Source organism: Callionymus lyra, chromosome 16, assembly GCF_982586985.1.
Source record: "Callionymus lyra chromosome 16, fCalLyr1.hap1.1, whole genome shotgun sequence".
Lineage (NCBI taxonomy): Eukaryota > Metazoa > Chordata > Actinopteri > Syngnathiformes > Callionymidae > Callionymus > Callionymus lyra.
The window spans coordinates 532,213-557,938 of NC_141833.1; the positions used below are offsets into that span (position 1 = coordinate 532,213).

General features: G+C 38.6%; 1 protein-coding gene across 1 annotated transcript in view; it reads right to left on the reverse strand.

The window, feature by feature from the left end:
* Window positions 1–3,072: 3,072 nt before the first annotated feature.
* Window positions 3,073–25,726, reverse strand: part of rem2 (RAS (RAD and GEM)-like GTP binding 2) — a 28,969-nt gene continuing 6,315 nt past the window's right edge. The window contains exons 4-5 of the mRNA XM_087811606.1: window positions 14,719–14,896; window positions 3,073–6,252 (exon numbers count right to left, since the gene is read on the reverse strand). Of these exons, the coding sequence (XP_087667732.1) occupies window positions 5,930–6,252; window positions 14,719–14,896 (501 nt within the window). The 3' untranslated portion in view covers window positions 3,073–5,929. The remainder of the gene's footprint in view (window positions 6,253–14,718; window positions 14,897–25,726) is intronic.

Here is a 25,726-nt window from a genome sequence, read left to right on the forward strand (position 1 = left end):
GATCATTTAACATCTACAGGAAGCTCCTCTGCATGTTCTAACAGTCTGTGGTGGCCACTGTTCTATGGTATGGTGGGTTGGGGTGGAAATGTGTCCAAGAGGAGTGTCAACAGGTTGATCAGGAGGGCTGGCTCGTGGTTGGCATGAAGCTGGACTCACTGGTGACAGTTGCTGAGAGGAGATCACTGAACAAACTACTGTCTATTATGGATGATGACAGTCATCCTCTCAACACTGTCATCAGTGATCAGAGAAGCAGAATGAGTGCACAAATGCTCCTTACCAGGTGCAAAACAAATAGACTCAAGGACAAATTGATTCCTCGGGCTATTAGATTGTAAAATTCTGAGTTTGGGGAGCGAAAAGATGTTATTCCATATCTCTCTCTCTCTCTCTCTCTCTCTCTCTCTCTCTCTCTCTCTCTCTCTCTCCCTCTCTCCCCTTTCCTCATATCTTCTTGATGTAAACGATTTTCTTACTTTAATTTAAAAATACTTGTTTCATGTTTTCAGCTTTGACCTGTTTTTTTGGTTTTATTTCTCTAGTTGTTTGACGAAAGTCCCATCTCCTTGTGTGACACCAATTACCAGAGCGGGTTATTTAATTGACAAGCACTATTTGCATTGCCGTAGAAATCAGAAGAAAGTGAATGAGGTTAAAAAAAAAAGCAACAACTGGCAAGACTGCTCTCATCTAAGGTGTCAAGTTGTGTAAACACAAGTTTTCAGAGGCAATGAAGTGAAAAAAAAAAGAAGCTCCATTTCACATTCATATATTCAAACATATTCATTAAGTGTCACTCATCGTTCGCTGCTGTCCAATTACGCACAAAGGGCATCAGCTGTGTTGGTGATTCCTTGCTTACATGCCTCCACCCACACCACTGAAAATGAAAATCATTGCTCATTTGGAGGAACGCTGAAAGTTGGACAGGCTTTCTATTCAACCCACAGGGTGGCTTTTGTCCTTTCAGCCGTCTCCGTCCTTTCACCATGAAAACACAGATAGTCATAGGAGATATGGTTACGCTGCAGGGAAAAGGTTATCCTTCTTGTTTCCCATGTGTCCTCCAGCATGCATGGCTGTCAAGCAAGCACCATTATTCAACTCTTATCTGACCTCTTAGCCGCCATAATTCCTCTCACTGTCAATCTGCTGAGGTGTTGTGTTGCAACCAGGATGCACTGCCACACTATCAGCGCTCGCAGCTGGTGAGGGGAGAATAAGTCAAACAAACCTGAAATTCTGAACTCAACATATAGCACAAATGATATGCCATAGGACTTACCGTCGCCTTGGCGACTGTCTCCAGGCAACCTTTACTCCTCAGAGCGGCTCACGATTGTAAAGTACTCTATCTTTACGATGGCTTTTATTCCTCTCGAGGGTCGCCCGGTGTCTTCATCATACTATCTTCAATAGTGGCTCATCCCTTCGGTTTGTGTAAGTGGAGGTACAATTTCTAGCTGCAGCAAAATCTCGTCTGAATTTGAAAGTCACTCACTCACCTGCCATGGCTTTATGCAGGTGTTCACGTCTGCAGCTCTCCGTACAAATAAAGAAAGGCAGTGACATCTTTGGTGAATGACTGATGGACGATTCTTCTCTTCTTTGCCACATAATACCGTCTGTCTTTACAAATAACCTTTACTTTGCTTACTACTTACTTACTTCTGCGGAGAATAAACCAAGCAGGTTCCTCTTCTCCATTAACTCATTTGACGGAAGATACCTTTTTATTATAGGATCTTAGCTCAAGCTGCTTTCTCAGAAGTTTAAGACAGATTTGTCTCATTTTAAACATTTTTACATAGTAACGTACGATAGTTTTGTAATATTTTTTCCTTCAGCATTCTAAAGCCTATAGCAGGATGACTTCGTCTGTCAAAAAGGAAAGTTTTAAGATTACTCATTTATCATTTAGAGGGGGTCTGCAGACTGAAGTAATTGGTAATTGGTTCCAAAGCAGAGGAGCCTGAAAACCGATGGCCCTGGCTCCATTACTACAGTAGGTTCAACTAATAGGTCCAAAATCTAAGGATTGTAAAATCCAAAAAAGGCTTTAGTACTTGATGTCCTGAGAGGAATGTTTTAACTCTTGACAGAAGACAGTTGCATTAGTCCAGACTGGAGGTAACAAGTGAAGGAAATTCCTGATTTTTGAAAGTTTACGGAGGTGTTGGTAGGTAGGCAGGCGGCGGGATTGGCGGAGTCCTGATCAAAGCAAACACCCAGATTCTTTACATTGGTGCTAGCAGCAGCAGCGAGTCCATGTTATGAAGGCTATATCATTAGTTAGGGATTTTCTGAGATGAACTAGAACCTCAGTTTGTCTTTTGTGTCATCCAGGACTTGATATCTGTAAAGCAGGATTTTTGTGTTCGCTGAATAATTTCATCTGGCTTTTTTTTTCAATAAATACAGTTCGGTGTCATCAAAAAATGCACCTTTTCACTTAGTAAGTAAGTAATAGTTATTTCTAAAGTGCCTTTCTAGACCAGGGTCACAAAGCGCTTGAACAATCAAAAGCAATAGACATTCTGTTAAGCTGCTGGGTGGATTGGGGAACGCATTGCAGCATGGACTTGATTTGATTTGTTTTGAATAGGTTTATGCTAAAACTATAGTTATCTTTTGCGTTTTTCAAATAAAAGTAAAAGATAGTTAAATGTTAATTCTTTATCTGGAAAATTCATGGAATTTGATATTATTTATCCTATTTAATAGGCTTAAGTAATTCAAATGCATTATACTTGTTTAATGCATGTTTTAACCTTTGTTTTTGTCTTTAAAGATGTACAACCTAATTTACTGACCTGACCAATCAACTCACAAAAACAAAATACAAGTGATTTGAGTCATATCAATGAGTTGTCCTCGTGTCCATTGCATGATGAATAAGAGAATAACTTACGGTACAAAAACAAAGTTAAAGTTATGTTATTTACAAAGACGTCATAACACATCATATTTCATTATCCACAATCTGATTTATTACCTCATCAGTATCTATCCTCCAATGGAAGTCTGACTCCTCAAACCGGGACATGGCAACTTTTGCAACGTTTATCGAGTGCTCATGGGAAATGTGGTCTCCCGTCGGGCTAAACATTACCACTTTAGTCCACTGGTGTCGCTCGACTTAAAATCGCATAGAATCGTTAACATGCACTTAATGTATTTTTTTCCCCTCTTCTGCATTTTAAAGTCATATCCAATGTCATTTATACTAAAAGACAATTCTGATTGAATAGCATCAAGAGAATAATCATAATGCATCCTATTTATTTACGCTTGCTAAATAAATAATCAATTTCTATTGAGATCCTATCAGGACTTTGAATCCATGTTACATTCAGAGCTACAGTATATCTTTTTGTTGGAGAGTGAGCGGTAAATTGACCAATTCAAGTTTAGTTTTAGGCAGAACTAAAACAACCAAACCGAAGTCTGGTGGTTAGAGGGGGGATTTTAATGGCAGTGGACAACAGTGACTTTGTGGTTAGCTCGGTCGCAACTCCATTTGCTAATAACTACAAAAAATAAATGATGACATACCAACTCCAAAAGAAAAAATTCAAAGGTACAAAATATCAGCTCTATCCTTGGACTGAGTTTGAAGAGACAAATAGGCTGGAGTTGCATTTTGTCTCTGAAGAGACATCCACCAACACTTATAAAATTATTTTATGACATTGTGGTAAAGTACATCACTGCGCTTCATAATACAACCGAGTCGCACTTCTGAGACACACCCACATTAGCCATACAAAACATTAAACCAGCTGATTTCATTGAGAACCTGAAACAAATTTGAATCCAGTAATATTACAAATAGAGCGGCTCTACTTTTGACTGAATACAAGGAGGGATAGAAGTGAAGATAAAGGGAGAACAGTTGAGAGAAAATAACAAATTCAACGGACTCCCCTGCAAACAGCAAGGCACTATTCTGTCAGGAATCTGCATCATCTTTTACCTTCTTGCTGAGGCACAACATATAATACCAGCAAAAGGGAAATGTATATAATATATGGAACTGAAGAAGCATCTTGGATGAGAGGTGACATTTCCAACCAACTTGTGATACATCAGTAGTACTCATAGTAACCTGTTCAAGCCAACAACTCAAGGACATTGCAAGTACAAAGTTATGTAACTAAAGCCAAACCATATAGAGGGAGGTAAAGTAGCTACATGAGGAAAATCTAATACACTTAATACTTATGTAATTTATCTGCCATTTCAAAGCCTCCTCAACGGAGCTAAGTATGTAGAAATTGTGTTTAAGACCAAATCTATAAAATTTAAAATAGTGCTTCGGGCCCCTTCTTGTAAAAGTTGTTATTGAAATGTCATAAATATTACGTTTTGCTCTTGCCAGTTGTCTATGTAAACATTTGTTAATAAACCAGATAAAGGCTCTGGGTTTTTTGTTTTACCTTAAAAAGTCTCACGGTAATTGGAAAAAGTAACGTTGTGCAAAATAACATTTTAAAAATCACAACTTAGAGGTTCTACCACACGAGTGAACCAAATATTCAGAAAATGTAAAAATAATAGTACCCAAAATGTTTAGGAATAATCTAGTTCTTTTTTTTTTGTAAACCGTTTCATTTATATAAGAAAGTGCAATACAGGAAAAAGATACAAAACATGTGGGACGCATTATTTGTCTTTGTGTAAGATATTTAAACAACGCATGTTGAAGATTCTATTCACCAAATCAGCTTCACCTGGATTGAAAAAGTATTTACAAAATTCGTATTATTTGATCGCCAGAATATCTAGGAACTAGATAAAAGTTCCATTCCAAGACACATTTTACATCAGGGGGGTCCAAACCAGTCCTCAAAGGGCTGGGGTGGTGCAGGTTTTTGTTTCAACCAATCAAGAGCACCACCTTTAACCCAATCAGGAGTCTTCAGAGTGTAATCAGTTGACTGTCAGTCTGGTGTTGCTTGTTTAAGCTGAAACCTCATTGGTTAAACTGTACATGCTTGATCGGTTTAAACAAAGGCCTGCACCACCAGAGACCTCTGTTTTACATAATTCAGCAAAACAACCCAGCGAGAACACTTGCTTTCCAGACATCAAACGAAATTTTATTCTCTGAAGGACAGGTGTGCTAAGTGGACTGGGAAATACAGGTTTAGGCGAGACATCAACTGACTTGAGCGACTCCAAACATGTTTCAGAATGTTCAGTTTCAGGTCACATGCATCTTGACAGAAACTGTTACTGATGTTTGTGTGGATGGATGGAGCTAACTGATGGATATCAGGTAGTTCAGATGCTTGGTCGCGATCAGGGATTTGTGACGTATCATGAATCTACAAAAAAAGGTTATTCTCTAAAGCTATTTGTCTCCATAACAAGTAAAGGGTTATTCTGTGTGGTGAACACTATGGCTGGTACTGGATGGTAACCACACAAGTCCATGATCACAAAAAGGATGACGAGTAGCGAAAAGTGGCTCCACTGAGTAAAGGGATTTGTGTTGTCAGTCAGTGAGGTAAATCCAGACTCGGGTAAGTGTAAAGGGTCATGATGCAGAAACATGCTATAAAAAGAGTAACACTAAAGATTGCTGCCTCTATATTGTTGACGTGTGCTACTTAAGTGTTAGTGTTTTCATCACCTCACTTTCAAAGTTTTACTCTTTTCTGCGATCATCAGGTCCTGAGTTCTCTCTGGTTCACCCTCAATGGAGCGACGCAATTCCAACTCGTCTGGCTTGACGTTGTACAAAAGAGCCTCACGGTGACAGAATCCGCTCTGTTTTGTCTTCTTAAACTATTGCTTAGCAGGTTTTCTTTCCTCCGCTGGTTCAAAATCTCTTCCACACAGTTTATTTTTCCATTTTTATCTGGCATCTGTGTTCATCTGTCAGCTGATTCTTCTTCGAGCCGCCGTGTGATTGTACATGTCACAGCGAGCTGAGGTCGTGACATGAGCGCGACTTCTGGCGGAGGATCTTGCTCCCCCGATGTCTACTCATCTCTCGATAGCGGCCCCTGTCCCGGTCCCGTCCATAGGAGCGTGGTACCAACCCGGCTAGGAAGCGCTTGGCTCTGCTGGTCAGGCTCTCTCTGCGTCCCGAACCTGGGTCACCATCGGTCCAGCCAGGACCGACACAGTCTCCTCGGGCTGCTCGAACTGCCGCTTCCAACAGCTCGTTCGTGCCGTGGTCCAGAGAGGCGGAGAGCTCCAGGTAGTGGCAATCAAACATCATCGCGCTGGACTGGGCCTCTGTTTGGAAAATGAGACAAAGATGATGATGAGAATCATTTTCAAGAGTCTTTTCTCTGTATACTTTCTTTTGCTGCACATTGAAGGGATAGTTCTCCCAAAGTTCACTCAAGTTTCAATCATTTTGCTTATGGAGTTATAGCCAAAAATTGATGTGGTCGTCGTCTTTATCTTCCTCCAAAATTAATTATTATTTTCTGTAAGGATAAAGACGAAGACACCTGAGCTCCAGTCGCTACAATGAATTTGACAAACATTTTTGCCTACAAGAAACAGATAACTCTGAAAATGATCCCAGCCCTGAGTCAACTTGAGGGTGAGTAGAAAATGAGGGAATTTTGACTGAATTGTCACTTTAAGTGCACGATTCTTTTTGGTTTAAGGACGGGTTTGAATCTCAGTCTATTGTGAAACCTTAGGTTGTTATTCATCAAATAACCATTGTATAAATCTATATATATATATATATTTGACTAAATCAATTCAAAAATTAAATTCTTTCTGTTGACAAACAGCCACCGGTCAGCACCAAAGTCGTTCAAATACAATACAATCATGTATAAAGTTGTACTGGAAATGATTCTTTGGCTTAGAGAGAATGTACAACTTCCTCAGGGAACAAATGAGAAACAATGTATTCTGTCCGTGGAGAAGAACTAGTGCAAAATGTCTCTTGAAGACAATCATTTTCATGAATTCTTTAAAACCACCATCCATGCAGGAAACTCCTTAGCTGTCTTCCTAAAGTAGCAAGCCGTTCTTCTAAAATATCTATACAAGCACTACACATACACTTGCTCAGAGTGTATCACAATGGGCACACTAAACGGCTTCAGTAGTATAATCAGACTACATTACAGCTAAAAACTCCCAACACAACCGTCTGTGATAACAGTTGTGGATTCATTTGGGAAAATAACACATCCATGGTCATGATTTATAAAGGCCTTAGGAGTGCAGCTAAGGGAGCTGTGACTACTAACTGATTCTGTAAGTCTTTTGCAGTAAACCGTTTTAATCAGAGCTTTAAATTCTCCTTAGAGAGAAATGCTGTTTGTATACAATCATATTCACACAAATGCTTTTTATCTAAATGCAATTTTTTTTAATCAATCGATTCTTCTATGGCCTGATCAAGGGATATATTTTTCACATATATTTAGCAATGAAATAAAAGGCTACATGTGGCAGTTTGTGAAGTCACTGCCCCTATAATATTTTTCTCCTAGAAATAAAAGCTGCAATGGTATGCTGTTGACTCGCTGCAAAAGCCTGCACAGGGTGCTGATTTGTCTGGATGATAACAAACCAGACGGATAAATGTATGTAGTGCATCTACTGGCAAGAAGAATTTTAAATGGATGTGCAGGAAAGGTGGCTGACTTGCAGAGAGGAAAATGAAAGATTCAATAATACTGTATTTTATATTAACATTTCAGCTGCATCTCACAGCTATCACCTTTTATCTCTTTAAACTAAAAAAATACGAGTAAACCATATATTATTATTATAAAACTGTCATTTATCTTTCTCCAATTGCTCAGATATACAATTTTTTTTTTACTCATATTTCCTTGTACTGCGTTTACAACCAGTGCTCTCTGTATTGTACCTTTCAAGTAAGAGATGATTGGTATCTCTGGATTAAGGTCTAAATAGGTAACCACACCGTGGTGAATACTAGGTTCCATTAACTTATTTGACTGACTTGTTTTTCTCTCTATTTTATACTGACCAATTAGCAGAAAGCTATTTGCAACTTTCAGAAAAAGATCAAGTAGGATTTGACATCTAAAGAATATCTTCTAATAAGTCAAATGGGAGGAATTATGGGGAATGAAAAATATGTCTTTAAACTGCAGTTGCTCAGCCACGTGTCACAGGGGCATTTCAAGTGAAAAACAGGATTTGATCAGAGCGTAGTAAATCAGAACTATGCACAACAGCAGCTGTCAGCCCAGAGCAGCAGCAGTTAATAGTCAGGAGGGCAAAAACACACAAATCCCAAATCAGGTCAGCGGAGTACATCCTAATACCGCTGACAGATGATTGGATTGAATTCAGTCATATATAATTTATTATTTAATAGTATTTTGAAAATTGACTTGCAGAGGTCAAGACATAAAAGATGAGGATAGGAAATAAGAAGTAAAAATAATAGGTGACTTGAATGTAACGTAATACTCTCACTGTTATTTTCATCTAAAATGAAGAACCACGCCTTTTTTTTTCCTAAGAAAGCTATGAATCCCACTTGGTACCACGGAGATGTCTTGATAAAACTTAATTAGAGATAGAGAAAACCATCAGTACCTATTAATTTTCTACCGCGTATTCCCTTATTAGGGTCATGCGGGGTGGAGCCTGTCCCAGCTGCTTTGGAAGACATGTGGGGACACCATGACTCGGTCGCAGAGACAGGGTACAGCGACAGACAAACTATTCACACTTACAATTCCGAGTCGTGAATAAACCTCTGTAGTTCCTCGAGCGTGAGGCTGACTAGCAACCTTCTTCCTGTATGCACCCAACATTCAGTACTGATTCAACTGATCATCTTGTGGTATTCATTTAATGTATCTACCAATTTATATAAGCTAATTGGGGCAAGAGGAAGACTTGAATACATTAAGACAGACAACCAGTCACATATGCTGTGACACCAATGAATCCCTTTATGTGGTTGGACTGGGGAAGGAAACTTTTTCCTCCAAGAATCAAAGCAGTTCTTTGTGTATGAAGTAGCGGAAAGATCGTTCTACGCTATAATAATAATGTGATGAAATGATGGGGACTCGTAACATTCAGAGTCTTTTGGCTTTTCCAAGTCGTACAAGGGATGTGTGGAAGATTCAAAGAGATTAGGGATGTGAGGATAGAGGAGGAGGATGTGAAAAGGAGCAATGAAGTAAATGAGTAAAAGTGTAAGATGCTGGAAGAATGAAAGGACTGCAGCGGAAGAGTGCAGAGTGAATGGAGCCAAGAGCAAGCGTGCACCTGTGGGAGAGGAAGATTCTTGGCATGGTGTGGGTTTATTTACATTTGATTTTATGTTCAAAAAGGGATAAATATATTTGTGATGGCACCTAATGAAGATGGTCCTGAGGAAGACATCACAGAATTTAGAAATTAAATACAAATATGAAAATGTTAACTACAATAGAAAATGAGTCTAGTGAAGCTAAATGAAAAATGTGTCATCTTTTTTTATAGCTTGGTTGGTTTGTGAGGTTTTGTTAGAAATAGAATTATTATGGACATAGTATCATCTAGTCAGCACTGAAAATGGGGCTTCATGAAAGTTGATCCGATATTAACATTGTTCTTAATGTCATCTTGCTAAAAAAAGAGGTAAACAATTATTTACATAGAGGTGTCTTTCGGAATCTTAAACTGCGTCGCAACTCATAGGCAGGCGAGCTCACAGTTGAAGTGGCCTCATTCCAAGTTCTCAGTTCCACTCTGTCTACATCTTCACGATCGCTGCATGCACTGTTCTCATGGATGGTACAGTGACAAAAGTTGGCATATCTGGCAACAGGTCCGACAATCTAATCTTTTGTCTAATTTCAATTTCAATGACGCTAAACGTATAGTGTATGGTTCAAAACACTTGCTGTAATTAGCCGTTTTGAGCCTTTGAATAACACTTTTGACTCAAAGGCAATCCCGATCTCCTCTTCAGTCATTTTGTTTTGTTCTGCCACTTCCTGTGTTGGCCCTCTTACAGTCACACGTGTCAGCATGTGTTGGCATGTTTTGAAAATACCTGGTAAACTCTGGCTTTGCTTCACTCTACCAGCTTGTAGAATGAAATTTTGGATTGTGACTGTTTAGTAGCTACTTTTTGTCAGCACTTTTGGTTACTTCTTCTCTGGATTTGAATTTGCTCTCTCCCTCCGTTTTTAGGTTTTCACATGTACCTTTAGTGTTCTCGTTAAATATTCGTAAGCTCTGTGTTCCACTCCTGGGTCACCTTGTTTAATAACCAGTGATGAAAGAACCCGTTTTGTGATATTTTTCTTTTCTTTTACTTTTACTAAAACTAAATCTAGAAGGTACTATTTAGTAGAATTGATACAGTAGCAGAGTTTAGAAATTACAATTCCAAACTCGAGTACAGCTATTGACGAAGGCGTGCCTTGAGACAACTCTTTAATGATTTGACACCGAAAATTGAAATTTTCACAGATACAACTTTAATTTGACTTTTGAGATTTCTCAATAAAATAGTAGCAACCTAAGCTTAAATTTGGATGATTAAGGGTCTTGACAAAGAGCTGTACATGGCAACAAAATGTCGACTAAGCACTAGATATTAATCTATGGCCAGAAGAGCAGAGAGTCCGTTTTTTTATTCCACTGCGAGCATGTGTCTATGTGTGTGTGTGTGTATGTGTGTGTGTTAACAACGAAGAGTGATGGCGGGAGGAAGCACAATGACAGTGTCACTGTACACGTCGTAAACAGACTTTACGACCAAGAGGGATCATTCATTTCTTAAAAGGGCCACATGAGAAACCAGAACTGCTGGCTATAAAAATAAAACGATCCGACATATTGCCAAAAATGCAACTCAGCATATCCCTTACACTTTTACATGTGTCTTCATTTCCATTAGACCTCTCGGAGGTAGGGGGTGGCCCGGGGGCCAGACATTGACAAGTCTTCCTCTGCAGTGTGTTAGAGCATAGACATGTGGTCAGTACATGATTCAAGGCCACATTTCCATATTGCTGACCACATCTCAGCTATTGTTTTTGTGAAGAGAGAATAAGCTGACTTGTCTCCTGATTCCCCCCCTTGTCCTCTCCTGTCATGGAGGATGCAGCAAAAACTGAAGTGGATAGAGATGAGCAGCTGGGGATGTGTTTACACTCTACTACTCTCCTCAAGCTATCACAACAAACAAACTTGACATCTTGTAGGTACATTCTAACATATTTTAATTTATTTTCTGATTTATTTTACTGGTCCAAATTTGCTTTTTGATCTTCCAGTAAGAAAATGTGTGTGAACATTAGTGTGAATGGTATATCCCTGACACCACAAAAAAAAAATCAGTTTTAATATATAACTGGCAATAAACTCATTTCTAAAATCCATCTCTGAATAAAAATATATAAAAACTCGAGTAACTCAAACTTGAGTATGGTTTGGGGTCTATTTTTATAGACGCTGACATTTTGTTGGTCTTTACACGGAGTGACCTAAAGCGATTTGCATTCAAGTGTGAGGATGTTGTGACTAAGCAGCTCTGGGTTAGAGTTCAGTGTTCTTTTCTCACACAAGCTGCCTCTTCCAGTGAATTATTTCTGGATGTGCAGAAAGTCAAGCACTGGACAGGTGCATTTACATGTGCTGGTCTTTGGCCCGTGGCCGTGCACAATGGAAGCACACAATACGACACATGACAACAAAATGTTTGTTAATCTCCCAGGGGTCTGAAAGCCAGGTCCAGCTACTCTCACAGCAGTTATGGCTGTGACAACATTCAAGGGGAATGACCTTAGGTAAAACGGCATGTACTTGTCTTGTTTGATTCAATGAGCAGCTTTATTGATATCTAGAAATTCAAGAAATTCTAGAAATTTCTAAATGTTTACAAGCAATTCAGGTCCCAATTATTTCATGTGCACCTCTGTGTGTGCGTGTGTGTGTGTGTGCGCTCACACATATGTTTGCTCGCTCAATGCATGTGCAGTTTAAGTGCAGACAGGACAAACACACATAAAGATAAAGGAGCAAAGGCGTCCTGGAACACTTAGATAAGTTAAACACACAAACCATCTGGAAGTCGATATGAGAAAATGTGTTTCTTAATAGATCTATTATTTTATACATAAAAATAATTTAATGTAATCTGTAATACTAAACATCTGTGTGGTAAAAGGTACTTTTACACACAGAATGCTCTGCCTTGGTTGGCTTCAACCACATCCAGGTATTTAATTTCCAACAATCTTACAGTTCCTAAACCCATCCACTCAGTCTGTACGCTCAAAAGTGTTTCATGTGCTCTGGAGTGTGACAGTTAAGAGACAGATATACAGTCTGGATGTGTAACAAAGGGTGACTAATCAACCCCTGACAGGAGATTCACCACAGCAGGACACTGCTGTACTGGCACTCCAGGACCTCCATCAATAATCTAGAAGAATCAAGCTCCAGGTTTTCAAAGCTCATCCCCTGTCCTCGACTGTACTGAACATGTACATGAAGTATTGAAATGTTGAGTTTGTTCCGCACGTTTGTTTAAAGGTAAATTGGTGCTTTAAAATCTTTGAAAAAATGTTGTCCCTTGTGGCTTGAAGTTTTTAATAGGAGAGATTGTTTTTTACTCAATCAATTTGTATAAATCGTAAGTACTTTTTGTACCTCATATCAAAATGTAACTTTATTTAAACTACATCTGATGTCTGCTTGTAAAAAGAAATGTATCCGGGTGAGAGTGTAACTTAAAAATCTTTTTGTTTTTTTGCTGCGGTTTTACATAACATGCTTCTATGGTCTGGCGACACTATTTTTATAAAGTAACATCATAGTCTACAAATGACTTTTCACTACAAACTCATTTATCTCCATCTGCTAACTAAGATTATAGATGAAAGTGCTACCTGTCATTCTGAGGTTTATTATAACGCTTGGATTCTAATCCATAGAAATATACAAAGACTCAAAATTCTATATATCACCCATTAATTAACAAACCTATGAATAATCCCTTTTTAATGACATTGAATATGTAAGGGTTATTTCTAAAATGGAGAAATTCCGTTCATAGGAGGAAAAGAAATGTCATCTGTTCTACGAAAAATGGCACCTGGGTCACAATTAAAAAGGATGATATCTGTGCCTCAGGTACATTGGTCTTACAATGCAATGTGAAAATGGTACCAGTGAAAAAAGAGTCTGTTTGACCTCTCAGATGATGCAGACCACACATAAAATGCTACAAACACGATAGGATTTGTCCTGCAGCTGTGGGACTCAAAAGAAAGAGCTGACTCACTTTGTTATTGTTCCAACCGTGTTAATTTAATTAAGTAGACATCTCTACGGAGCTTGATGCAGCCCAACGGCCACATACTGCTCTACATGGCATAAGAAGCAACATGGAGAGGTTTTTTTCTACTTATCATAATGATAATGGCTGCAGTCATTTCTCCACGGGAGGACTTTATACTTTAATCTATTTCTTCCTTCTGATAAACGCAAAAAAACAAAACAAAAAAAAAAACACCCAAGGCCAGTCTAATGGATCCAGCGGGGAAGGTCTCACTCTGAAATCACATGGGTATCATGGGTAGAGGAGACAGAGGCAAAGAAAACACAACTAAATCCCCACAAGGAAATAAACCCCCTACATACAACATTATCTGCTATGAAGCTCAGCTGCTTTATACATTTTATAAACGTTCATAAAAAATGTATAAGATTTCATAGAACTTTTTATGACGTCTAAAATCATACCAACTGAACTGATGAACTATAAGGGGTGTTTGGATTGCATTGAAATTCATTTTCTTAAAGCTCTTTAAGTCCACAACTTGGAATACTTTATTCAGCAGGTTATATGTTGCCATATATTTTTATTAGCCACTATAACTTCTTATTTAAAGCCTTTTAACTGCATTGTCTTATGAAGGTTCCCATAATGCATAATACACAAGAAAGAAATTCAATTTAATTCTCTCATCTCTATTATTTAAATTAAATTAGCTTGAACTAACAAGCAATATACTGTGGACAGTATAAGCTCTGGGAGTGCAACCGATATGTATTTTCGGTCTATTACGCTTATTATTTTTTATTTATTATGTCTGCCACAAACTATCTTAAAATATATTTTTTTTTTTTCCCAGAACAATCCCTCTCGCCGAGGCTTCAGAACAAGATGGACATTACAGACAAGCACCACTGAAGTATATGGATGATTTTAAGTGTGTTATTTTGGACGAAGATGAAGGAGATGAAAACTGAGCTCCATTCACTTCATTCAAATGGATACACATTTTGCCTATTACTCCTGAATGAGAGGACAATGGATGAAGTCTGAATTTTGGGTGAACTAACCCCTTTAAATGAAATAATAATGGTGATGCGCACTGCAGCCTCCACACTCTTACTCTTACTTTGGATAGACAGGGATCATCTCTGTGGGGGCACTTGAAAACTCTGGAGGTAATCTTCATTTTTATTACCCCATTTACAAGTTCCATCGAAAGCAAAAGATATAAATTAAGTGCACGAGAAAAGAAGGCCTGATTCTTCAAATTAGGCATTTCATGCAGTGAATATTACAGCTATTGAGAAGCTCTTTCTCATTTATGCACGACTCTCAATGTCAAAGTTGTAAGTGAACCACTACAGTGGACACTTGTGTGTCAAGCTTTACACCATTACATTCAAAAGCAAGATGAATGAAAGGTTTAGGTTTGTGGTCCCAGCCTCTTAGGTACTTACCCTCCGCACTGATCTCTCGGGAACGGACAAGGTCACTCTTGTTGCCCACCAGGATGATTGGCGTCTGAGGCTGGGACTCCCTGAGGAGAAGGCGGAGCTGTGCTGTACGATGGAAACTTCGTCTGTCAGTCACCGAGAAGACCAGGATGCACACGTCACACTGTAGGGTGGACAGGTCCTGTGGACACACATCCATGCACACACATTAATAAATGACTGGCGGAAAGATTGAGTGACGGACGATCTGGTGAAATGAATGCTATTTTCCTTGAGGCACAGCAGCTGATGGAAGTCTGGCAGGTTGATGAGCGTTAGGCTGTCCTGTTCACAAGACACAACTGAAACTTTGGTTATTGATCCTGATGATAAGGTTCCAGGGTTGAGTCAGTACTTGGGTGACTTAGGTCAGTCTGTGAAACTGAGCCTGAGAAACCTGGGTGTTGACAAAGACATGTCTCTAGTACAACACTTCAGAAAACTGACCAGAAACTGTTTCCTTCAACTGAGAAAAATCTTTAAACTTAGGAAAAATTATGTCACAACATGATCTGGAGTTTATAATCTGTGCGTTTGTGTCTTCTCGTCTGGACTATTGCAATAGTTTGTTTTCATGTCTTAAAGGGCACCTAATGTGAAAACCCAACTTTCCTGGCTTATTCACATGTTGTAAATGTCGAAGTCGTCCTCTTCAAAATGCAGGTCATTCATTGACTTTTAAGTTATTACTTAATAAAGTTCTCTCCCGTCTGAAATCTCGCCAAACGAGACTACGTCTTAAATTAAACAGTCTGACGTCACTCTGGTGGAGATGTCCTCCCATAGAAGCCCTAAATGGGGCGTCATAGCTCAGATGGTAGAGTGGTTGCCTGCAGTCCAAAAGGTTGCAGGTCCCAGCTCCAGACAAGCTTGTGTCGTTGTGTCCCTGAGCAAGACACTTTACCCTGATTGCTCCTGATGGTAGACTTGGCGCAGGTGTGCAGCCTACTCCCATCAGTATGTGTGAATGGCTGTCAAAAGCACTACCGAATTTCCCCTCGCGGGACAAATAAGGGATTCTAAAAAAAAAAAAAAGAGTTAAGTACCTACATGTTAATCGTGAAACAAAATAAATATTTACAGTTACTTCTGCCTTTAGGTGTTTTTGTAATGTGTAAATTAAGCAGCAAACCTTATTTTTATTAGTCGTTTTTAATGTAAAAAACGGGAGTTTTAGGGGTGAGTTTGAAATTTACCTGAGTCCTTGAAAGCAACTTGGGATTTTGTGACCAATCAGAGCAGAGTGGGCATGGTTGCTTGGAGGAGACTTTTTCTCAGCTAAAACAGCGCATATTAAGTGAGTGGGGGTGCGTATTTTCTAATTTAAATATCTTTATTAAATGAGAGTTTTGTGCAAAAAGAAACATACTGATGAGTATAATAGAGGTCCTAGAACAATTTAAGAGACACTTAAATCAGCACATTAGGTTCCCCCTTAACAAGAAGGAGCTGTCTCGCCTGCAGTTTATACAGAACTCTGCAGCGAGAATTCTGACCCGCTCAAGAACTCAACTTTAAAATCAACTTTAAAATTCTGGTTCTTACTTTCAGAGCTATTCATGGTCAGGCTCCTCCTTACATCAGTGATCTGATCCAGCCTTACACCCCAGCTCGGGCTCTGATGTCTGTGGATCGTAATCTACTGATGGTTCTTCGCACACGGTTCAGGACCAGAGGAGAGAAATCCTTCCAGACTGTTACTCCTAAGCTTTGAAACGATCTTCCTCTCCCTTCTGCACTTGATGGATCTACTGACTCCTTCAAGAAACAGCTTAAGACACTTTTATTCGTGCAGGCTTTCCTTGGTTCTCTGGGACTCCTGTGTTGGTCTTGATGGTGTCTTGACCTTTTAAGCATATATATTTAATTGTGTATTGTTTTGATTGTTTAGGCGCTCTTGTCTAGAAAAGCACTCTACAAATATTACCTACTTACTTACAAGCTTTGTTTGGAGAGCAGCATATGCTTGTCACACTGGGCTCTGGGTCTCCTGACCATTTAGACTGTGACCGAGCCAACGACAGATTCAAGTCACAGATGCTTAATTATCCCTTCGGGTTATTACAAAAACAGCAACTCAGCATCACTTCTGCCCATCTCTGTTCCTAAAAGCCTTTCAAAATTCCCTAAATGTTTCAGGATGTGTGGGTTTAATCCTAAAACCCAGATTTTTATTTTTGCACGCTAAACAGAAATTGTATTTGTATTTATTTCTTATATCCCAATATATGAACTTTTAAATAAATAATTTAGTACTCAACGTTGAAATAACAGCTCCCACAATCGAACCTTCAATTGAACCACCTTAAGCTCCTTTTTGGGTCAAAGAAATGCTTTGTACATATATATGTGTTGTGACACAGACATTTTATGGAGCATCAATTTAAATACATAAGCTTTGAGTCTTGTTTTTCTAAATTTCCTCTTTCTGAGTTAAATCGGTTATCTACTTAGAAACACTCAAATCCTCTGACGGGGGGAAGAAAAATGAATTATGGAAATTGTGTATCATCAAAAACATGTGACCTGGAATTGCAGTACCAGAGAAAAGGCAGAGCTTTAACTCTGTCTCTAACATCTTGACGAATATAATATTTTCTTTGATTTGATAACATATTGAAACATAAAATGAAATCAATAATTTTGGTTTGAATACTTAAACCTTGCGTTATCTCTGGGTCAAGGTGACCCAAAGGCCCGAAAACAAATTTGTTTGTGGTATCCCTTGTATTGTTTTATGAACATTTTATAGTCAAAATCACTGATTTTGCATATTTTCAGGGGTATTTCCTGCCAATATAATGTTTGCAGATATGTTTATTCCATGTATTTTCAACGGTCTGTCTTTACTGGCCCTTGAGCAGATTTAATTTGACCTGTCGTCGCCATTATTAACTGCAATTATGAACTTAACAAAACATCAAACCCTCTTCTCACAACTCCCTTTTGAATTAATAATATATAGTTTATTATTGCTCAGCTTTCCTAGCCAATATGTATCACATGCACCAGTTTGTGCTAGCTAGTGCCCCTGATAAGGGTTGGACATCGATGTAATTTAAATTCAATTTTAAGATTTTGTCTTTCAGTCGAGGTTGGATATCTGCAAATTGTTTTTCTACCTTTACCTAGAAAAAACAGAAGGACAAAATTGACAGATCAATTGCAAAAAAATGTTATCATATCAAAATGTGCCTCTGTGTTAGTATTAATATAAATTCCTTTTTTTGAGGCATAAACATTAAAATCAGTGTGTTCAGGAAGGAAAGAATGTTGATTAATTGGCTCAGAAGCTATTTTATTGTTATTTTTATCAATAAAATGCTACATCACTATGTTGACAGAAAGCAGCTAATCTGCTCTATCTTGCATACTTGAAACACTGAAATGCCAATAATGAAAGTAAAAAAATGTTGCTGATTTTAATTGCGTCTCCAGCCAAGATGACAGGGCTTGGATGTCATTTCAACCAGCGCAGACTGTGAGGATAGATCAGCGGCTGACATTAACTTGTCATATGATTAGGAAGACCTTTTGTTCCAAAAATATCTGGAGTTGAATACTCCCCTGGTGAATCAGCAACAGTGACGTCACTACTGCCTCACAGCAAGAAGGTTGATGGTTTGCATCTAGCTTAGGGCAACTTGCTGCCTTTCTGTGTGGGGTTTGTGTGTCGTTCTCTTGCTTGTGTAGGTCTACTTAGGGCACTCCTCCTGCCTCCCTTAGTCTAAAACACAATGAGGTTGATTAAGTGGTTCTAGATTGACCTGATCGTCAGTGTGTGAATGACTGTGTGTCTACCTACCCTGATACAGGAATCAGCGGTAGAAAATGAATAAGTGAATGAAAATGAATGAATGATAAATATCTAAATACTATCTTGTGACTAGCTAATGAAACTAAAGCAAAGGTGATGTTCCTGATAAAGAGGAACTGGCACCATGAGTCAAAAGGCCTGGAGTTAATGATGAAGATCACTCTGGATCAATACTATTATCATGCCTTTGCAACCCACACTGTACAAGTATGAGTGACTACTATAAATGAGTAGGTGCTAAACTAACACATTGGGTTCATGCTTGTGTAGTTCAAACAGATCAAACTTTTATCAAGTCCTGGGCTGGAAAGGTATATCTGGTGAAAAATCAAAATGAACTTATTCAATATGAATTGATGAAAAATTGTTTAATTCTAAAAAGCTATGCTTTGTTCATCCGTCAACATCTTTGCTCAATGTGAACACCTGAAGATATTCTGTTTGTTTACTTTAATGTGTAACTTTTTACTTGTTTAACTCAATCCTCACTGCTAAGGTCTAATGCTCTAACAAATGATATTGAGCGAAGCCATAAATACCAGCGACCAATCGATACAAAAACAAGTCGATCCCAGCAGAGAACGGGAACTTTCAGCAAAGATTGATCGAGGAACGAGGCACAACACAAACTCTGGTGAGCAAAACAGACACACATTTTGATGAGTTACAACACACAGCCTTCTCAAGAGGCCCAGTGTGGTGTGATAGGACCTCGAAGTGGAACATGCACAGGGAGAACCTTGGCTCTCTGCCTGATTAACAGGGGTGGGTGGGGGAGCTGGCACGCATGAGAATCGGCCACCTGTCACTGTCGGAGTGAAGGATGAGGCGGGGGAATGGTCAACACAAACACAGAAAGAGCAAGACGGTGTTCTCTTGTAAAAACACTAATAGGAGTGCAGTGGACACTGGTGAGGCCAGATACGTAGTGTGCCTGGAGAGAAGTAAATATATTAATCTGACCCCATGCTCTCTCTGTTTCGGTCCTATTAGGCCCAGCCTTTGTTCACAAAAGACCATCTGTTAGTATTTACTCCTCCCACCATGCACATACACACAAACATTCAAAGACGATCACTAGTGTCTGAAGCAGTTTCCTGTTACACTCTGCTGCTGAGAAATCAGCCTGGGAAAGTTAGAAGTCATTATATCCACAGAGTAAAACATCATCTCAGATAATTGTTTTGTATATTTTTTAGCTATTTAATCTTCTATAAATTGTATTGCAATTTGCAGGTAGACATTATTTTTAGGGTGAGCTTTTTGCTGGTTTTTTTGTTAGAAAAAATAAAAATCAACCATTTCAGTCTCTGCACTGAAATCAGAGCTTCAGTCTTTCAACTGGTCGTGCTTCTCTTCAAAGTGGATGATACACTATAGTTTGGAAGTTTGCCTTTACAAGAGGTGCCCATAAATAGCATGACTGGCTTTCAACAATTTAAATTCACTGAAAAGAAAACAACATATAGAACATTAAACTGAAGTGTCAAAAAAGGAAATCCTCAAGGGTCTACCTTCAAGGCTTCAGTCGAGCCTTCCTTTTCCTTCTAGATAAATGTTGACATGAAAATGGCCCAGGACTATCTGTGCCATCAATCCAGCCATTCTATAGCCTGAAGGTTGGTTAATAAGAATAAAAAAACAGTTTTCTGATCTGCTTACTTTTAAAAGCTGAGCGCAAGGAGCACTGAAAAACACACTGATGAAGGACTGGACATAGAGTGGACTAATTTACTTCAAAAAATGTAAACTGTATGACTTTTTATTATTTAAGTAAATCTTTATTTGTAAGCAAGCTGTGATTAAAAATTTCCCAGAACATATATATTTTTTATAATATGTATGATGTTGAAGCTTTGTTATCAGCGTCAGAAGCCACTAGAGTGTCAGAGCACTGTCTGCACTATAATATTTTACTTTAAACTCTATACAATTGTACACAGACCTTTATTTGGCACATTCAGAACATGTCACCTAGATCTCAAGCAGCTACTTACACAAACAAGTGGGTAAACGTGTAAATAATTCAGCCACAATTTAGCATTATAACATTCTACCCCATTACTGTCTCCCTGGGATGGAGTTAGTTCAAATAATTAATGGTTAAAATACAGATGATGGGGTGATGAATGACTTGAATGGAAGACCGAGGGAAAAGAAAAGAAAGAAAAAAAAGAAAAGGGAATTAAATAGCAGAACTCAAGAGTGATACTCTGAAACCGGATGGGCTTAGTGGGCACAACATGCTGAATTAGTTTGCTCTTTTTTTTCCCAAATTCCTGATGCCCTGGGACGACACTTCCCTGAGGTAATATGTTACAGGAAAGTGGGCTTGCTCTAGTCACACACACATATGACACCATGAAACATACACAAACAGATATGACCACATTCTGAAGACAGTGTGAACACAACTCATCACACATGGGCCACACAAACAAACAAACATTCTGTCCCAGCATGACCCAGATTCCAGCTTTATAGGACGGCATGTGGCGCCTCAGTCCTCCTAAATTGTCCACTGGCAAATCCCAGATTCCATGTCAGTTTTAGGATTGCCATGCTGCAGTTCACCTCTGACCTCTCCATGTAAGGTGGATTAGTGAAACACAATGAAGCCTTTCGAGCAATTGCAGAATTGCAGTCATTTTGATATAATTATTCACTTATTCACAACACAAATTAAATACTGCATTATTTGGATCACAACATAAGAATCACAGAAATTCAGATTTTGTTTTTTTAATACAAGTTAATGTGAATAATTTTGTCTACCTACCTTTTGTCTATATTCTGGTGAAACACTACTCATCAAACCATACTGTTGGTCATTCATTCTCAGGCTTCTCATATCATCCCTGACTAATGTGATTGGTGTAATGGATCTCTGGAGCTAATACATGTATCTGTTGTCTTTGTTCACTGCAGTGTAGAACAGGGCTTTTTACTCAATTTGGACCAGCCTCTGGTCCAATAATACAATAATAACCCCTAGGTATTTTTTGGTATTCTGAGCCCAGTTTGCGTCAGTAATATGTACATACATACATTTTGCCTATAAAGAGTGAAATTTGAATTTGGGGTGAACTATCACCTCAAGCATATTGTGAGTGTCTTTTAGATCAGGTTACAAACATTGATAAAAGTCCTCTTCAATTAAAGATTATTGATATGCAAGTATCATCTAAACTTTCTCAGGCTTAAAGGAAAGAGAGTTTGGGGTTTAACTTTGCTATGATAAAATGTTCACAAAGTTAGAAACAACAACGTTTGGCTCAAAGTCACCTCTGAATCCAGCTTCCGAAATGCATGTAAGAAAAGAATCCCACTGTCTCTGACTATCAGATACACAAGCACAGACAGTATATGTATTACATTACAATGCTGTTGGTAGTGTTTGCTATAGTTCTGCAAAAATAGCTAATTTTGGCCATGCACTGTGAATTATATCCTTATCCTAACTCTTGTTTTGCGCTAAGATACATTTGTGACAACAAACATACTGTATGTCTATACATATATTCTATACATTATAAATTATGTTTTAAAGTAAGTAAGTAAGTAAGTAATTTATATTTATAGAGCGCTTTTTTAGACCAGGGTCACAAAGCCCTTAAAGAATTTAAAAAAAATACTCAAAAAATATATACTAAAAAGATCAAGATAACACCGAGGAAAAGATCCCAGAAAGTCAGAGAAAATGATGGAAAAGCCTGCAAGAATAAGAAAGTCTTAAGTTGTTTCTTGAAGGAGTCAGTAGATCCATCAAGCGCATAGAGAGAGGAAGATCGTTCCAAAGCTTAGGAGCAACAGTCTGGAAGGATTTCTCTCCTCTGGTCCTGAACCGTGTGCGAGGAACCATCAGTAGATTCTGATCCACAGACCTCAGAGCCCGAGCTGGGGTGTAAGGCTGGATCAGATCACTGATGTAAAGAGGAGCCTGACCATGAATAGCTCTGAAAGTAAAACAAAAAAAAGCTGCTTTCTTCCTTTACAGCTAATGTATGGACATTGTTGGGACCTCATTCTTCACCAAAATCCTGTCAATGCTTCTAGAGGTGGTCGTGACAGCAGGCCATAGCTAAACCTGACTGTGGTCTCTAATTCATTATAATCATTTAACCACCTGACGATACAACATGGATTTCAACTGTGTTTCCATCTTTTTGATTAAGCCCCATTTGCTGTGAACAACAAAAAAGATTATTCACTCCCACAAGAACCTTGAGCAAACAAACCAGATGTGGTGAAAAAGCTTCTGTGGATTTGAGGCAAACAGGGGGAACTAGGAAATAGTGCGGAACAACTTCCATCAGGCTGCAGAACTCAACAGAGGGAAAAGCAAAGCTGTCAGAAGGGAGATAAATTCCTTTGACTCCCTAAGGCCGAATCTCTTTCCGCACACTTGGCTGTGAAGTGACATTTTCTTTTCACGTTACTCTAGAGGTCAAGCAGCAATTATCGTCCTTCTCTCTTTGCTTAATCTGACCACAAACAATCTGATCTTCTGAAGAAGTGTTTCCTTTTCACAAATTAGCTTATCCAGAATCATGCTGGCCTACATTCTCCAGTGCTTCAGGCTGAACCTTTTTGTCCTCTTTATAAATATTTCAATTTCAAGTCATTAAATAATTATTTTGCTCCTCCTTTATCTGATACTTGAAAACAAAGCAGCTGATGGTGTCTAATCCTTGTACACAACAGAATAGCATGCCAATTAAATAACATGGATATGCATTTTCAAAAACATAATATCAAACATGCGGAATTTATTCCTTCTAGAATTGCACACCCTAAACCATTAGTTGTCTCGCACCTGGTTAAACTCTGAAGCTTTTGGAGTTGAATTACAGATGGTTCACTTTGCAGGTGTCATAGATAATCCAACAATCGGACCTCTCGTATATAAACCACAATGTTATATTACACAGACAAAACACCATTAACAATCGATGGGCTGATGAAGCGTCACAGAGCAGTATCTTTATTTTTAAAGCCAACAAGATGCTCTATAATCTTTAGCTTTTAACATTGATTCAAATTTAGACTTCATTCAGTTTTGAAAGAGCGTCATGCACTGATCCCTGAAAATGACAAAGCCTCAACACTACTTCTGAAAGATATTATACTGTCAGCCTGTTTTTGTAAATGTATCAATGGATTATGATTGTTGTGCAGTTCGTACGATATACAATTTCATAAAGATCATATTTAATGTGATTAGGAGTGTCCAATAAGCGTGTTACAAACACCTCGTACAACTCATGGCAGCAGGAGTCACTAAGCCTTCAACATGATAATAACAATGGATTACACAGGTCAATAAGCATTCAGGAAATAAACAGTTGAGTCGTAAGAAAGAGTTACTGATTATTTTTGGCGTGTTTTCAGCAACCGAGCATCTACGTATGAAAAATAGGATAAGAAATATATCTACCTTCAATGACCTCTGTGAGCAGGGTGAAGCTATTTAAGGTCCCATGCATCAACAACTCAATGAAAATGATGTGTCCACAACACCTTGGTGCCACTCAACGTAACAGAGAAGTGACTCTCAGGACAAGGTCACAGAAGACTGTGATTAAAGATTGACATTTGAAAGCTATTCAAGATTCTCAATGCACTGAGCCAGGTAAAAAAATAAGCTTTACTAAATTGAAATATTGATTTGTTTCGGTATTGTCAGAAATTGAGAGTCATTTGATTTTCTATGAGGTCATGTTGACATGCTTGAAACATGATTGAATGTGTCCGTGGAAAAACCATAGCTACATGAATCAGAGGAATGATCTTATCCGCTCTACTTAACATGTTAAAAAGGAGCCAGATTGTCCCAAATATAATGAATAAAAACAATAAATAAATGAGATACTGTATAATCAAATGCTACTTTAATGTCTTTAATACCCAATTGTATTTGATGATGAAAAACGGAAATTTGATGATGTTCTATTTTTTTAGGCAGTGAAAATTTGGGAAACAGCAGTTATAGATTTATTGTTCCCAAAAATGGTCTTGCAGATCTAATAAGTTTCACTAAGATGAAGACATTAATGATCTTAAGTGGGAAGTGTCCATCCCTCATGTGTCCCTTTATATTTATATATATTTATAGGTTCATGTTGTTCAATGCTGCGCAGGCATCGGCAGTCTAAATGTAGACGTACAAAACCGATGCTATAAAGGTGTGCTGTTGCATTTCAAAGACTCCTGACCTCAATCCTGGTTATGGGCAGTTAAAGACATTCAACCAAGTCAGGGTGGAGGCAGAGAGGAGTGATCAGTTGCTGGGTCAAGGCCAAGTGTGCTTGTGGTTCTATTTCTGGAACACGAATGACTTATTTAAAACCATCCTGCTGCTGTGACGTCAAACAACATCCAGCAAGTCTGGCAGAGCAGACTCTGGCTTCTGTCCATGCGTTATGCACATCCAACCAAAGCAGCTATAGGGTGCTTTCACTCGTGCTGCCTCTCTCTCTCTTTCACATCTCCACAGTATGCAGCGTCATGTTAGCCCTTCAGCAACACTTCCCTGCATCGTTGTGGGCATAATCACAAAAGTTCTTCTCAACCCCAGGTTTCTATTACCTGCACCGCGAGGTATATATAATATAATATAATATATAATATAAGAGGGGTGTTTTGGGGGTTGATGCAATTTAAATCACTGTAGCTTCACCATAAAGTTCAGATTTTTTGTTTAATTTCTACATACCATAATACTTTCTACATCTCATCTACATACAGAGCATATAGAGTCAACAGTGTTATGTGGCCACAAGAAAACCACGCATCAAGGTTTTTATCATTTCTTTGTGAATAATGGTGACCATATGATAACTCGATGGTTCAAGGATAGAAAGTGCGAGTGGAGTTCCTTGGGCTCAATGCAACTGCCTGTGAAATCAGCTGTAAGTGGGATAGACCTGGGAGGACGACCGGACATCTGGAACACACTGACTGAGCTCACACACTAATTAGATCACTGCCCCCTCCAAAACCACAATTAATGAGCTTTAATAACGTCTAAAGCCTTTCTCAATGTCACAGAGATTTAATCCCCAATCTGTTCATGCTGACAGATGCAGACTCTTTTTTTTTCGGGAAATCAGTAGCAGTTCACGAGCTCTCCTTGTTCATCATAATTATGGATTC